This window comes from Hemicordylus capensis, chromosome 3 (genome assembly GCF_027244095.1).
Source record: "Hemicordylus capensis ecotype Gifberg chromosome 3, rHemCap1.1.pri, whole genome shotgun sequence".
NCBI lineage: Eukaryota > Metazoa > Chordata > Lepidosauria > Squamata > Cordylidae > Hemicordylus > Hemicordylus capensis.
In genome coordinates this window covers 265218267-265231176 of record NC_069659.1, presented here as the reverse complement: position 1 = coordinate 265231176, position 12910 = coordinate 265218267, and the positions used below count along the sequence as shown (strand labels likewise).

Here is a 12910-nt window from a genome sequence, read left to right as displayed (position 1 = left end):
GGACACAGAGGCTATTCTCATGCGCAGGCAAAACCAGGTTAGGGAAGCCCAGACTTGGCTCCCGGCAGTGGCAAACCCTTCTCAAGAGCCCGACTCCAAAAAGGAGGTTAAGAGAGCAAGCACTTCCTTAGCCCCATTTTTCTGCTTGTCTGCTAGCCCCAGTTGCTTGCAGCCACAGCAGGGAGACTGCGGGCCTCCTGGCACTTTGTGTGATGCATTATGGGAGTTTGTGGGGGTGGGGAGACGCTTCCCAGGCCCTGACCCTTCGTGCTGCCAGGTGCAGCCAGCAATCATCTGGGCGGGTGATCCAGCCGCCCAGCAAAGAAAGAGGGATCGTCTGTGGGGAGGTAAGTGCTAGCAGTCTTCCTCTCTGCTCTCCCTTGAGCCTTTTTTCACTGATTGTGAGAAAGAGCTCATAGTTTGGAAAAGAACTGAATCTGAAATTGCCAAATGAGACTATTTGTGGAGCAAGTAGTGATGGTCAATCAAATATACTCAAATCAAGCCCAGAGTTTGAGAGTACAGCACATTTGTAGCCCCTTCTGTCTTGGAGTGACTTTGCCTTTAGTCTGCTGAGCTGAAACACTGGCAACAGAATAGTGCAGAAGAGGCGAGATGCCATATGAGTTGGACACAGCCAGGTTTATTTAAATAAATTTAATTTAATTTAATTTAATTTATTCGTTCATTCATTCATTCATTCATTCATTCAATTTCTGTACCACCCTTCCAAAAATGGCTCAGGGTGATTTACACAGAGAAATAATAAATAAATAAGATGGATCCCTGTCCCCAAAGGGCTCACAATCTGAAAAGAAACATAAGGTAGACACCAGCAACAGTAACTGGAGGTACTGTGCTGGGGGTGAATAGGGCCAGTTACTCCCCACCCTGCTAAATAAAGAGAATCACCACCTTAAAAGGTGCCTCTTTGCCAAGTTAGCAGGGCCCCTCTGCTTCTGTGTGGGTGTGCTGCCATCCAGCTACCCATAATCTAGAGAAAACATGGGCAAAACATTTGCCTAGTAATATGTGACTCGGTTAATTGAGTTGTTTGATAGGTTAAGAATATATGAATGGTTCACTGCAATAAAATAGTACGCTAAATAGTGTAATAATAATGCATTTAATTAATGCATTAAAATAGCTATTTGAAACTAAATTCCGTAATAAATTGGTGCATTTTCCCTCCACTCTTGTCTTCTTTTATGTAAAAATTGGCAATAAGGTTGTATCATGTGAGCGAGCATGGGAATGTGCATAGAATCATTGCTAGTAGGGTTGGAAGGGATCTTGGAGGTTTTCTAGTCCAACCCCCTGCTCAGTGCAGGAAACCGCTACAGGATCTCTGACATTTGAATCCCTTCCATCTTCTGTTTGATTGTAACTTTAACCTATTAGTTCTGCTCCTGCCCTGGGGAGCAAGTTCACTCATTCAAATATTTGAAGCTGGCTATTATATCTCCCCTTAGTTTTCTCTTTTCTAGGCTAATGTGTTTGTTTGAGGGGGGGCATGTATGAGAGGAACTAGCAGCATGACCCTGAGCATATTTTTAAAAAGCAGATCTCACTGAATTCAACAGAACATTCTCCCAAGTGATTTGCATTGGATTGCTGCTGGAAGGGTATAAACATATTTCACATTAGGCATATGAGTTATGTAGGTAGGAAGAGGTGGAAGTTCTGAAAGGATAATGCTGGGTTTGGAGAAGCCATCATTTGGGGTAACGCTATCTTAAGCTGTGTTATACTTCTGGGGAGCTATTGCTAGTTAAAAATTGTAGTGTGAAAGACCAACCATCTCTGCCAATGACCCTACACTGTTAAAACAAAAAGAAATACAGATTGAACACTTAAAACCAATTTCTATGCTCTCTAATGAATTGTAATTGGCCATCTGCTTCTCTCTCCCCAAAGTATTCCTTTTATGAGTTTGCCAACGATTTTGGCATTCATAAAATTGTTACCACATTTAATTCCAAAGTTACATTAAAAAAATGAAACACTATGAGAAAATTCCTCCTCATCTTTTACCATAATAAATGTTTTTTCTTGGTACAGTGCTTACAAGCGAGGGAATAGTGTTCATTTCGGACTTCTCTCATTCCAAGGCCCCGGTCAGTTCAGGGAAAAAGGTTTACATTTCCAGCCCGCGTTCTAGTCCTGTTCATAACAAGCTGGTATCTGCTGCAGGGGCTAAAAAGGCCCTGGACAAAGTTAAAATTCTCATCACTAACGAAAAACCAAGGTAAGTATTAAGGGCATGTGCTCTTCTATGCTCACAAGGCTTATATATGGATGAACCAATGTAGTGCTTATTTATTCATTGATTTAGCTGGAATGTGACAAGGCAAGAACAATATTCCCTGACGATCCCTGAAATGAGACCTTTTGGTCATTCATTTTACTCCATTGTCAAAACTAAAGGGCTTCCTGCTTTGAAATATAACTTTGAAATGTGAGGCACTCAGGATGAGGTCTTGCATTTAAGGACTTTGAAGAGGCAATTCATTTTTTCCATAGAGATAGCCTTTCCTTCAAAAAGCTTTTACTTGCCTTTTCCTTTTGGAAATGTAAGGAGGCTGTGAGTGCATCTCCAGTCTGAAAAGCGACTCTGGGACTGTGTTACCATTAGGCAAGTCAAGGCAACTAGCCTCAGGTGGTGGATTACAGACTAGAGAAACAGATCTGTTATGCAGATTCTTATTATATCTTTACCATGGGGAAGAGGTGACACTGGGATTTTCTGACTCACTCCGAAAGATGATTGTGCCCAAAGAAGGTTTTACATTCAACAAATAATCCACTTGCATTTGGATTACAATACTTTCTACTCTTGGTCAATCACAGCTCTTCCTTAAGGTGTGTTACATGAGTAGCCCATGAACCCTTACCCACATTTTCAGGTATTTGGAGTTTATGGACAGGTTCCTGGGGAAGTGGATTCCACACTAAAGTTTACTTTGCATACCCTAATATGATGAATACTTATATACCGCTCTTCAACCAAAGTTCTCGAAGCATGTATTGAGAACTATACAGCACAAAAATAAATAAATAAATAAAATAAGAAATAAAATAAATACATAAATAAAATGGCTCCCTTTCCCCAAAGGGCTCACAATCTAAAAAAAGACGAGATAGACACCAGCAACAGTCACTGGAGGGATGCTATGCTGGAGATGGATAGGACCAGTTTCTCTTCCCCTGCTAAATCATCACTTTTAAAAGGTGTCTCTTTGCTCAGTTAGCAGCGGATAAGACAGGGGTAGACAACATTTGGCACTCCATCTGTGGTTGAACTACAGCTCCCATCATCCCCAGCTGGATTGCCGTGGCTGGGATGATGGGAGTTGTAGTTCAACAACAGCTGAAGTACCAAAGGTTGCCTACCTACCACTGCCCTAGAACCTTAGCTTGTATGTTCCTGTGGTGGGTGTGACTGTTTCCTGTAAATGGTTGTGATTATAAACCAGAGTCCAAGCATCAGTATTGCAACAAAACACTGTGGAAGGAGGGATGGCAGTTCCCAAGGTGTTTTTTTTGCAATTGTGGCAGTTCCAGAAACTGTTATGAAGACCATAGCAATTGCTGCAGAGTTATGCTTGGGTACCATGAATATAAATGACAATATTCCGATATGATTGTGGGTGAATGAAACTGAATGGCCAGGTAATTTATGACCAAAAAAATGAAGTACTTTTTCACACAGCGCATAATTAATCTATGAAATTCTCTGCCACGGGATGTGGTGATTGCCACTAGTTTGGATGGTGTTAAAAGGGGCTTAGACAAATACATGGAGGACAGGTCAATCAATGGCTGCTAGTCTGATGGCTATAGATGCCTCCAAATACCAGTTGCAAGGGAGCCATGTTAAGAGCATGGGCATGCCTTGATCTCTTGCCTGTGGACTTCACAAATACATTTGGTGGGCCCCTGACTAAAACAGGATCCTGGACTAAATGGGTTTAGCCCTGATCCAGCAGAGCTGATCTTGTGTTCTTTTGAATGCATGCTCAGAGGAAATCTGGTGGTCAACATCTGCCTGAGAGTTAACAGTTTGCTTGGAATTTTTCTTCTACAAAATCCCTTTCTAATGAATGGGATGTTTGCAAATCTGTGATTCTGGTGTCTTTTTAAAAATGTCTGTAAGACTTCATTTTTTAAAAAAAGACATGACATATTTTTTAGAAAAAGAAAATCTGCCATTGCATTTTGATGTATTCCATCTTGTTTCCTTTTTTCATCCTGAATATCTTTTAATTTGTCGATGATAGTCTGAACAAATTCATCAGACGGTATTGTGAACCAGTGCTTAACGCCAGATGCTAATGCATATGACTGAAAGCTTGTTTCAAACAAAAGGCTTGATGGCATACCATTTTGAAATTCATTGCAGAATATAATATTTTTGTATCAGTTTAAAGGACATGTAAGGCCTATATCTATTTATGTTGCAATGAGCAGAATCCTCAAATTTGTTACAAGTGAAACTGACTATGCTTTTGCAGTCTCTATATAGCCCAGTTGTGAAGGGCCTGTTTTGGAGTTGTCTTGAATGTTTCCTTAAATATTGTGGGTCTGATCCCGATTTTCAGTTATTTCCAATGGGGCTTAAGTACATGGTTCTGCAGATGTGTGCTTGTCCTGTTCTGCTCCCCAAGTTTTCCCTAGATCTGATTTCTTTACAAATATGGTGAGATTGTTTTTCTATATTTACATTACCAGATATTAAAGGAAAAAATAGCTTTTGTAGCTGTTATCAAAGTTTAACTTTTATTATTTATGTATTGCTTTTCAACAAAAAAAGTTCTCAAAGCAGTGTACATAAAAATAAAAATAAAAATGCATGAGATGGTTCATTGTCTCCAAAGGGCTCACAGTCTAAAAAGAAACACAAGGTAGACACCAGCAATAATCGCTGGAGAATTGCTCTCCTCCTGCTAAATATAAAAAGAACCACCACTTTGCAAGCTGTTACACATAGCTGTTTAATTTTGTACTGTCTTGCAAACTGTTGGGTATTTGGTTTTGGTTATTATTAAATGCTTTGAAAAAACATTTCCTGCTTGCCCATCTGCAGTTAGAAGTAGTTTAAGAGGACTTGTTTGTTATGTGTTCCAGTGCTGAATCAGTAACACTGAATGACTGTCTTCAGCTATCCTACCTGCCATCCAAAAGAAATTACATGTTGTTACTCTACCCAAGAGAAATCTTGATTCTGGACCTCGAAGTAAACCAGACAGTAGGCGTGATAGCAATTGAGAGAACAGGAGTGCCTTTTTTGCAGGTAAGTTAATTCATCTTGCAGAACTGTGTGTTCATCTTCATTTTATAGATTTTAATTCCATTTGGCTCTGTATGTCCATGACTATAGATGAGTTGTTTGATATGTGGAGAGGGACAGGAATTCATTTCAGCCGAAATGCAACCCTCAGCGCTAAATAGCTGTTTTAAATTGAACCAGCTTCCTTTCACAAAGCATCTTCCAAAAAATTTGTCATCTTATACCTTGGTTCGTTTGCTTAGCTTTACATATTGAATACAGATATAACTGTTGATAGACTGTATGTATGTATGTATGTATTTAATGAATTTGTATTCCACTCGTTACTGAAGTCTCTAGGTGGAAATCACCCAAGACAGCAGTTGGGATTCATTGGGGAGCAGGAAAACAAAGGTTCTAGGGCAAAAAATATGCTATACATTTTTTAAAAACTAACCTTGAAGGAGCATTACAACTGACAGCTGTTGTAATGGGGTCACTTCTGTCTTTTTGTCAGTGCTTTTGCCAGGATGATTTTTGCCAATTTGATATGTGCATGTTGTTGAGGGACTCTGAGCCAATAAATGGGGAATAGTGGTTATGTTGGCAGAAGGCTATGAAAACAACAGATAGGGAATACTTGTAGGTTTTTATTGTGGTTTGGGGATGGTTATATTTTTGTGGTTAACATGCACTACAAAGCAATAAACCAGGTGGGAGAAAATTAGACCCTGATGTGCCCAGTACTATTTAATTAAGTTCTTTAAAGTCTGCAGCAAATTCCACCTCATTTTGTAGCATTATAAAAGTTACCAGGGTGGAAACAATCCCATGGTGAAAGGAAATTTCATTTTATGGTTTTTTAGACTCTTCCTCCACCAATGACATGCGCTTGTCTGAACATCTGCCTCTGCTTGGTTAGGCAGCTAAGTCAAGTCTGAGGGCTTCTCTGAGCATGTTCAGTCTTCTAGAATCATTAATTTATGTGAGCTAGAGAAAAAGAAAGCTAAACATCACAGCTATTGTAAATGTGTGGGAATAAAACATGCATGCTTGCTCATGTGGATAGGATAAATTTATGACAATGGAGATGGTGGCATTTTGAAAGTATTTCTCCATAAAAATCTTACTCAAAAACAATTTACATGCTTCAGTAGCATCACTTTCCTGTGATTCTTACTCAGATTTAAAACTTTAGAAAAGTATTGAGACACTGAATCATTTCTTGGATAAATGTATGCCCATGTGAATATGCACACACCTGAAACATGTTAGGTCTGTTAAATAATCCCATGTATACCAACAACTACATTTTATGGAGAGAGATTTTTTAAAAACTATTTGCCAAAATCAGAGAAAATAATCAGTGCAGAATAGCTTTTTGGTAAATTCCACATGGTGGTGGTTTCTGGTGTCAAATCAGGCATATTGCCTTTTGAAGTTTTATTTCTTAATCTGCCTGTGCTAAGTTCAGTACTGAGCCTCAAGAGGAGTTTTCTGAGATTGGGGAAGTTCTGCAGGCTCTCACCCTCTACTTCCCCACCTTTTACTTACTGGTCTCAACATCAGGAGAGCTGGTCTTGTGGTAGCAAGCATGGCTTGCCCTCTTAGCTAAGCAGGGTCTGCCCTGGTTGCATATGAAAGGGAGACTTGATGTGTGAGCACTGTAAGATATTCCCCTCAGGAGATGGAGCTGCTCTGGGAAGAGCAGAAGGTTCCATGTTCCCTCTCTGGCATCTCCAAGATAGGGCTGAGAGAGATTCTTGCCTGCAACCTTGGAGAAGCCGCTGCCAGTCTGTGAAGACAATACTGAGCTAGATAGACCAATGGTCTGATTCAGTATATGGCAGCTTCCTATGTTCCTATCAGTGGGGTGGCAGGAGGATATACCTGAGCAACCTAGGAGGAGAAGCCCCCCATAAACATCAGGAAAAAGGCAGCAGTGCTGCTGTGCAGGACCTGGAAGCCTCCTCCTTCCCCTCCTGTTGTCTGTCTGTGCTGTGCAGCAGTGCACCAGAGTGAAGTGTGGTGTGCCATGGAATCTGGAGTCTGCCCAAGGGCTACTGCTATCCAAATGCATTGCAGTAGCCTGTGTAAAGACTTCAAATACTAAGCACCACTGCATCTTTGTTCTGGCGCACTGAAGAGCAATATGTCAGTGCAACAGCAAGAAGATAAAGAGAAAAGGCACTTGGGTCCTTTGTGGCAACACTACTGCTTTTTGTCCTGACATGGGGACAGGTGGCTTTCTCCTTGCTCCATGGCACTACAGTTAATTCTCCTGCCACCACTGCTAGTGAGAGGCTGAGAACTTGGAGGACCACCTGAAGCCCTGAGAAATTAAGCTGCTGCTGCAGCGTAGTTCATCAACCAAGAAGTTCTTTGACCAGCTGATATACCTGTCAGCCAGCAGAAAAGGAAAAGGGCAAGAACAACTCCTGAGTAAGGAAGCACTGCCCCAATTGGAACAGTGGCATCTGACCTGCCTGGAGAAGTGAGAGTCTGTGGTCCCGAGATACACTACAGTAATGGCAGCAGTAAAATTAATTGACCCTGAGGTTCTCCAACCCGCTGACTCCTGCCAGTTAGAGGAAAAAGAATAAAGGTCCTCCAAAAATTGTTTACATTTTTGAGCTTATACTCAAATGTAGAAAATTATTCTATACATTCAGTAAATAAGCTCCAAGCTGCCTGGATTGGCTTCTCCAGTGATTTGGATTTTCCCCAATTGTTTGAAGAGCTTGGATCACTTCCACATTAGTCTGAGGCAAGCCCTGAGGAGTTAACCCATCCCTAGAGAGATCCCTCCATCAGCAGATCCATTTAAGGAAGTGGGGGTCCTGGCTATTATGTGATGAACATTTCACAACTAATGTCTGGCTGGGGGAGACTAGTGGCCCAGTTTGGGCTCATCTGGGTACTCGGTTGTGGAGCAGGTTAGGGGAAGTAGGTTGGAGGGAGGGTTGGAGTAGATATGATCCATAGGAATAAAATCTCCCTTACCAGAATCCCTGTGATAAAGGTTGGCCTAAATTGAGTGTGTATGTTGGCCTGGGGACCAGGGATAGGTTGAGGATTCTGCTGGTGTATCAAGCACCCTGCTGCCCAAAGGAGTCCCTAACTGAGTTGACAGAGCTGGTTGTGGAGTTGATTTTGGCCAGCCTTTTGGTTGGGGGGACTTCAGTGTTCACTTTGGGAACAGTTTGTCTGGTGCAGCTCAGGAGTTCACAGCAGCCATAACAACTATGGGCGTATCCCAAATGTACATAGGGCCATCACATACAGCTGGTAACACCCTCAATTTGGGTTTTTGCTCAGCTCAGGGTGGTGTTCCATCCGTGGGGACTCATATAGTGTCTCCATTGTCATGGACGAACCACCATCTGGCCACAACCCACATCTGCAGGGCCTATTAGGGTGGTCCACCAGAGAAGGCTATTAGATCCTATAGGATTCCAAGAGACCTTGGAAGGTTTTAGAGTTGGATCTGCTGGTGATTCTGTTGATGTCCTGGTGGAGACTTGGAATAGGGAACTTACCAGGGCAATAGACACAATTTCCCCTAAGCGTCCTCTCCATTATATTTCATAATTGGTCCCATGGTATGCAGAACAGCTACAGGAGCTAAAACAGCAAGGGAGAAGATTGGAGCACAAGTCCAAGAGAACGCGACTCGAATCTGACAATATTCAATGCAAAGCCCATTTAAAGGCTTATACTGTGGCAATACATGCAGCAAAGAAGTAATTCTATTCTTCACTTATTGCATCCGCCAGTTCATGTCCAGCAGAGTTGTTCAGAATTGTGGGAGGATTGACTCGGGTCTCCTTCTCTCTGAAATTAAATTTTGAATTAAATTCATCATCATCCCACTGTGATGCCTTTAATAACATTTTTGCAGATAAAATATCTCTGATTCAATCTGACTTGGAATCTACTGTTGTTGTTGTTGTTGTTATTAATTCGATTTCTATACTGCCCTTCCAAAAATGGCTCAGAGTGGTTACTCTGTTGACTCTGTTACTACCATTGACTCTGTTACTGCAGAGTCAATGGTAGGGGTGTCCTCTTGTTTTGATTCGAATGAATCACTTTCAATTTATGACTCCTAGGGATATAGACAAGCTTCATGGGGGTGTTTGGCCTACTACCTGTGCTCTGGATCCATGCCCAACATGGCTTATATCATCTAGTAGGGAGGCTGTTAGAGATGGCCTAGTTGACATCATAAGTACCTCACTGGAGATGGGCAGGATGCCTCCATGTGAGACCTTTACTTAAGAAATCTGCCCTAGAGCCTTCAGTGATGGATAATTATATCCAGCCTCCCTTGGTTGGGCAAGGTGATTGAGAGGGTGGTGGCTGATCAGGTAGTTTTGGAGGATACTGATTAACTAGACCCATTTCAAACTGGCTTTAGAGCAGGCTATGGGCCTTGGTCAGCCTGATGGATGATCTGTACCAAGGAATCGACAGAGGGTGTGACTTTACTGGTTCTTTTGCATCTCTCTTTCGATAACATCGACCATAGTATCCGTCTGAATTGTCTGAGGGACTTGGGAATGGGTTGTACATCAGAACGTAGGAAGCTGCCATATAGTCAGACCATTGGTCCATCTTGCTTAGTAGTGTCTACACAGACTGGCAGCAGCTTCTCCAAGGTTGCAGGCAGGAGTCTCTCTCAGCCCTATCTTGGAGATGCCAAGGAAGAAACTTGGAACCTTCTGCTCTTCCCAGAGTGGCCCCATCCCCTGAGGGGAATATCTTACAGTGCTCACACATAAAGTCTCCCATTCATATGCAACCAGGGCAGACCCTGCTTAGCTAAGGGGACAAGTCATGCTTGCTACCACAAGACCAGCTCTCCTCTCTCCAGGGTACTGCTTTGCAGTGCTGCCTTGCACTGTTGCTCTGTTCCTATCTCTCAGGTAGATTTCAAATGGTGATTTCAAATCCTATCTCTCAGGTAGATTTCAACTATTTCAGGGATAGTTGCTCTGTGAAACGAGATCTGTTGTATGGTGTTCCTCGTGGCTCCATCCTATCCCCGATGCCTTTTTAACATCTACATGAAACCGTTGGATGAGATCATCAGGGGATTTGAAGCAGGGTGTTAATATGCTGATGACACCCAAATCTATTTCTCCATGACATCATCATCAGGAAATGGCATAGCTCCGCTAAATGCCTGCCTTCAGGCAGTAACATGATGGATGAGTGATAATAAACTGAAGCTGAATCCAAACAAGACTAATGGTGAGGGGGTCATAATTTGAGTGATGTGATAGAACTTCCTGTTCTGGATGGGGTTATACTCCCCTCTAAAGGAAAAGGTATGACCTGGTGTCTCAAGTGGAGGCTATGGTCAAGAGTGCTTTCCTTCAACTTTAGTTGATGTGACAGCTGCATCCGTTCCTTGAAGATAAATATCTCAAAACTGTGATGCGCTCAATGGTAACTTCTCGGCTTGACTACTAAAACGCACTCTACATGGGGCTGCCTTTGTGTCGTCCAGAAACTTCAGTTAGTTCAAAATGCAACAGTCTGATTGGTCTCTGGGGTTTCTTGGAGAAATAATATTAGCCTGTCTTGAAACAGCTGCTGTAGTTGCTGATATGTTTCCAGGTAAAATACAAAGTGCTGGTAATTACCATTTTAAAGCCCTGAACAGCTTGGGACTGGGTTATGCCTTCTTAAGAATGATCCTCACAGCACCTTTTTAATTAGTTTATTTAGAAGAGTACATACATACATTACACTTACAATGCATTTCCATTGATTGGAGTTATTCTTGCAACATCACTCTGGTCTATGACCGTAATAAAGATTGGATTGGATCAACAACATGAGACAATCCTAACAAAACTGAAACAGGGTTAAGAGGATATTCCCTCACTATACCTAAATTGACATAGGTCACTTATCTTTTTCCACAGTGGAGAGATAACCTTACAATTAAGGAACTGATGTAAGAGTCCCACCTCTTTCCCCCCACATCTTCAACATTTATCAGATTTGCACTTTAAGGTTATCAGGATATGTCCAGCTCCAGCTGCCACTATCACAGCTGGCAGCGACTCGGGATTGGGCCTTCTCTGTAGCTGTTCCTGGGTTCTAGAACATGCTCCCTATGGATATTAGAGGCTTAAGAGTTTTAGCAGCCTTTAAAAGAGCCTTAAAAACATTCTTTTTACCCTAGCCTTTAGGGAGTACTGAAATTATTTTAAACTTGTTTTAATTTTGTTTTAATGAATTATTGTTTTAAATCTGTTTGTGAACCTCTTAGAGCTATCTGGGTGAGGTTGTTTAAAAATCAAATAATAATAATAATAAAGTGCATTGCAATGCAGTTAATATCTGTGATATTAATTATAAGTGATATTGAGAGTGCATCCTGTTAAAAGACTTCTTGTGTTGTGTGCTGAATACCTACAGGAGACTCAAATCTTTATCGGAACACTTTCAGTTTGATATTAGCTACAAGGCTAATCACATTCAATCCAAACAGTATGTTCATTATATAGTAACAATTTAATGAGTGACATTATTTTAGCAATTTCTTTTAAACAAACAATCTGCCAAATTGCTCAAGCTATCTTGTGTCTTATAGGATCATGTGAATGATTGGAATAATTGGCTAGCAGTTTTGTGTCTTCAGAATGTTATTCAATGGTTTGTTCTATCTCCTCTGACTTGGCAATCCCTGTCTTGTTCCATACTTAGTCTTGGTCCAGTACAAGAGCACTTAAAGCATATTTGACTCAGGTGTTACTATTTCTCCTTATTAATACCAATGGCTGACATCCTGACTCAATTTACTCATGGAAGTACCATTGAAAGTGAGTAAATCTAGTCGGGATGTCAGCTGATGGGATTTGTGTTAGCTTATTAATTTTGAAGGCAGCAGCTTGGAGAATATTAACTTGAGGTATTGTTCTTTGTCTTTATCTAGGTGATCCCATGTTTTCAACGCGATGGATTGTTCTGTTTACATGAAAATGGTTGTATAACTCTGAGAGTTCGCAGGTCTGCCAGTAGCATAAGTGGTACACCAAATGAAGATGCAGGTGAGGATGCTACTAATATCTAGGAAACCAGTGGTTGATATCAGAACCTTATAGCCAAAATATGCATTTACTTTTTTTCAAACTTGGGCTATCAGCAGTTAAAACCAGGATCATAGCATCTCAGTAGATTGAGGATATTTGACTACACAATACAGATAATTTACTCACAGTAAAATTATCAAGATGGTCATAATGTTCTTTAAAATAAACCTGAACATAATTTGGCAGGCACAGACTGAAGATGTGAGACATGTATGGACTTACTGACGATGTAACAGTGACAGAAAGAAGAGCACAGCAACTTCATTTTCCTTAACTACTGTAGGTATCTGATATCTGGTACTTTTGATATTCACAGAACCCGACCCTATTCAGGAGCTGGTCTATGATTTACGAAGTCAGTGTGATGCTATCAGGGTTACCAAGACTGTTCGTCCATTCAGTATGGTGTGTTGTCCAGTTAATGAAAATTCTGCAGCTCTCATAGTTAGTGATGGTAGGGTGATGATATGGGAGCTGAAGTCAACCATTTCACCTCGAAGCCTTCACACTAGGTAATGTTACACATTCAGTT

The 12910-nt window shown here is 41.3% G+C and overlaps 1 protein-coding gene across 6 annotated transcripts in view; it reads left to right on the top strand.

Annotated features, from left to right (window-relative positions):
- WDR11 (WD repeat domain 11) overlaps nucleotides 1–12910 on the top strand; it is a 99596-nt gene that overhangs the window by 23866 nt on the left and 62820 nt on the right. For all 6 annotated transcript variants that reach the window (XM_053307549.1, XM_053307553.1, XM_053307551.1 and 3 more), the window contains exons 5-8: nucleotides 2062–2248; nucleotides 5128–5293; nucleotides 12222–12336; nucleotides 12695–12890. In XM_053307549.1, coding sequence (XP_053163524.1) covers nucleotides 2062–2248; nucleotides 5128–5293; nucleotides 12222–12336; nucleotides 12695–12890 — 664 coding nt within the window. The remainder of the gene's footprint in view (nucleotides 1–2061; nucleotides 2249–5127; nucleotides 5294–12221; nucleotides 12337–12694; nucleotides 12891–12910) is intronic.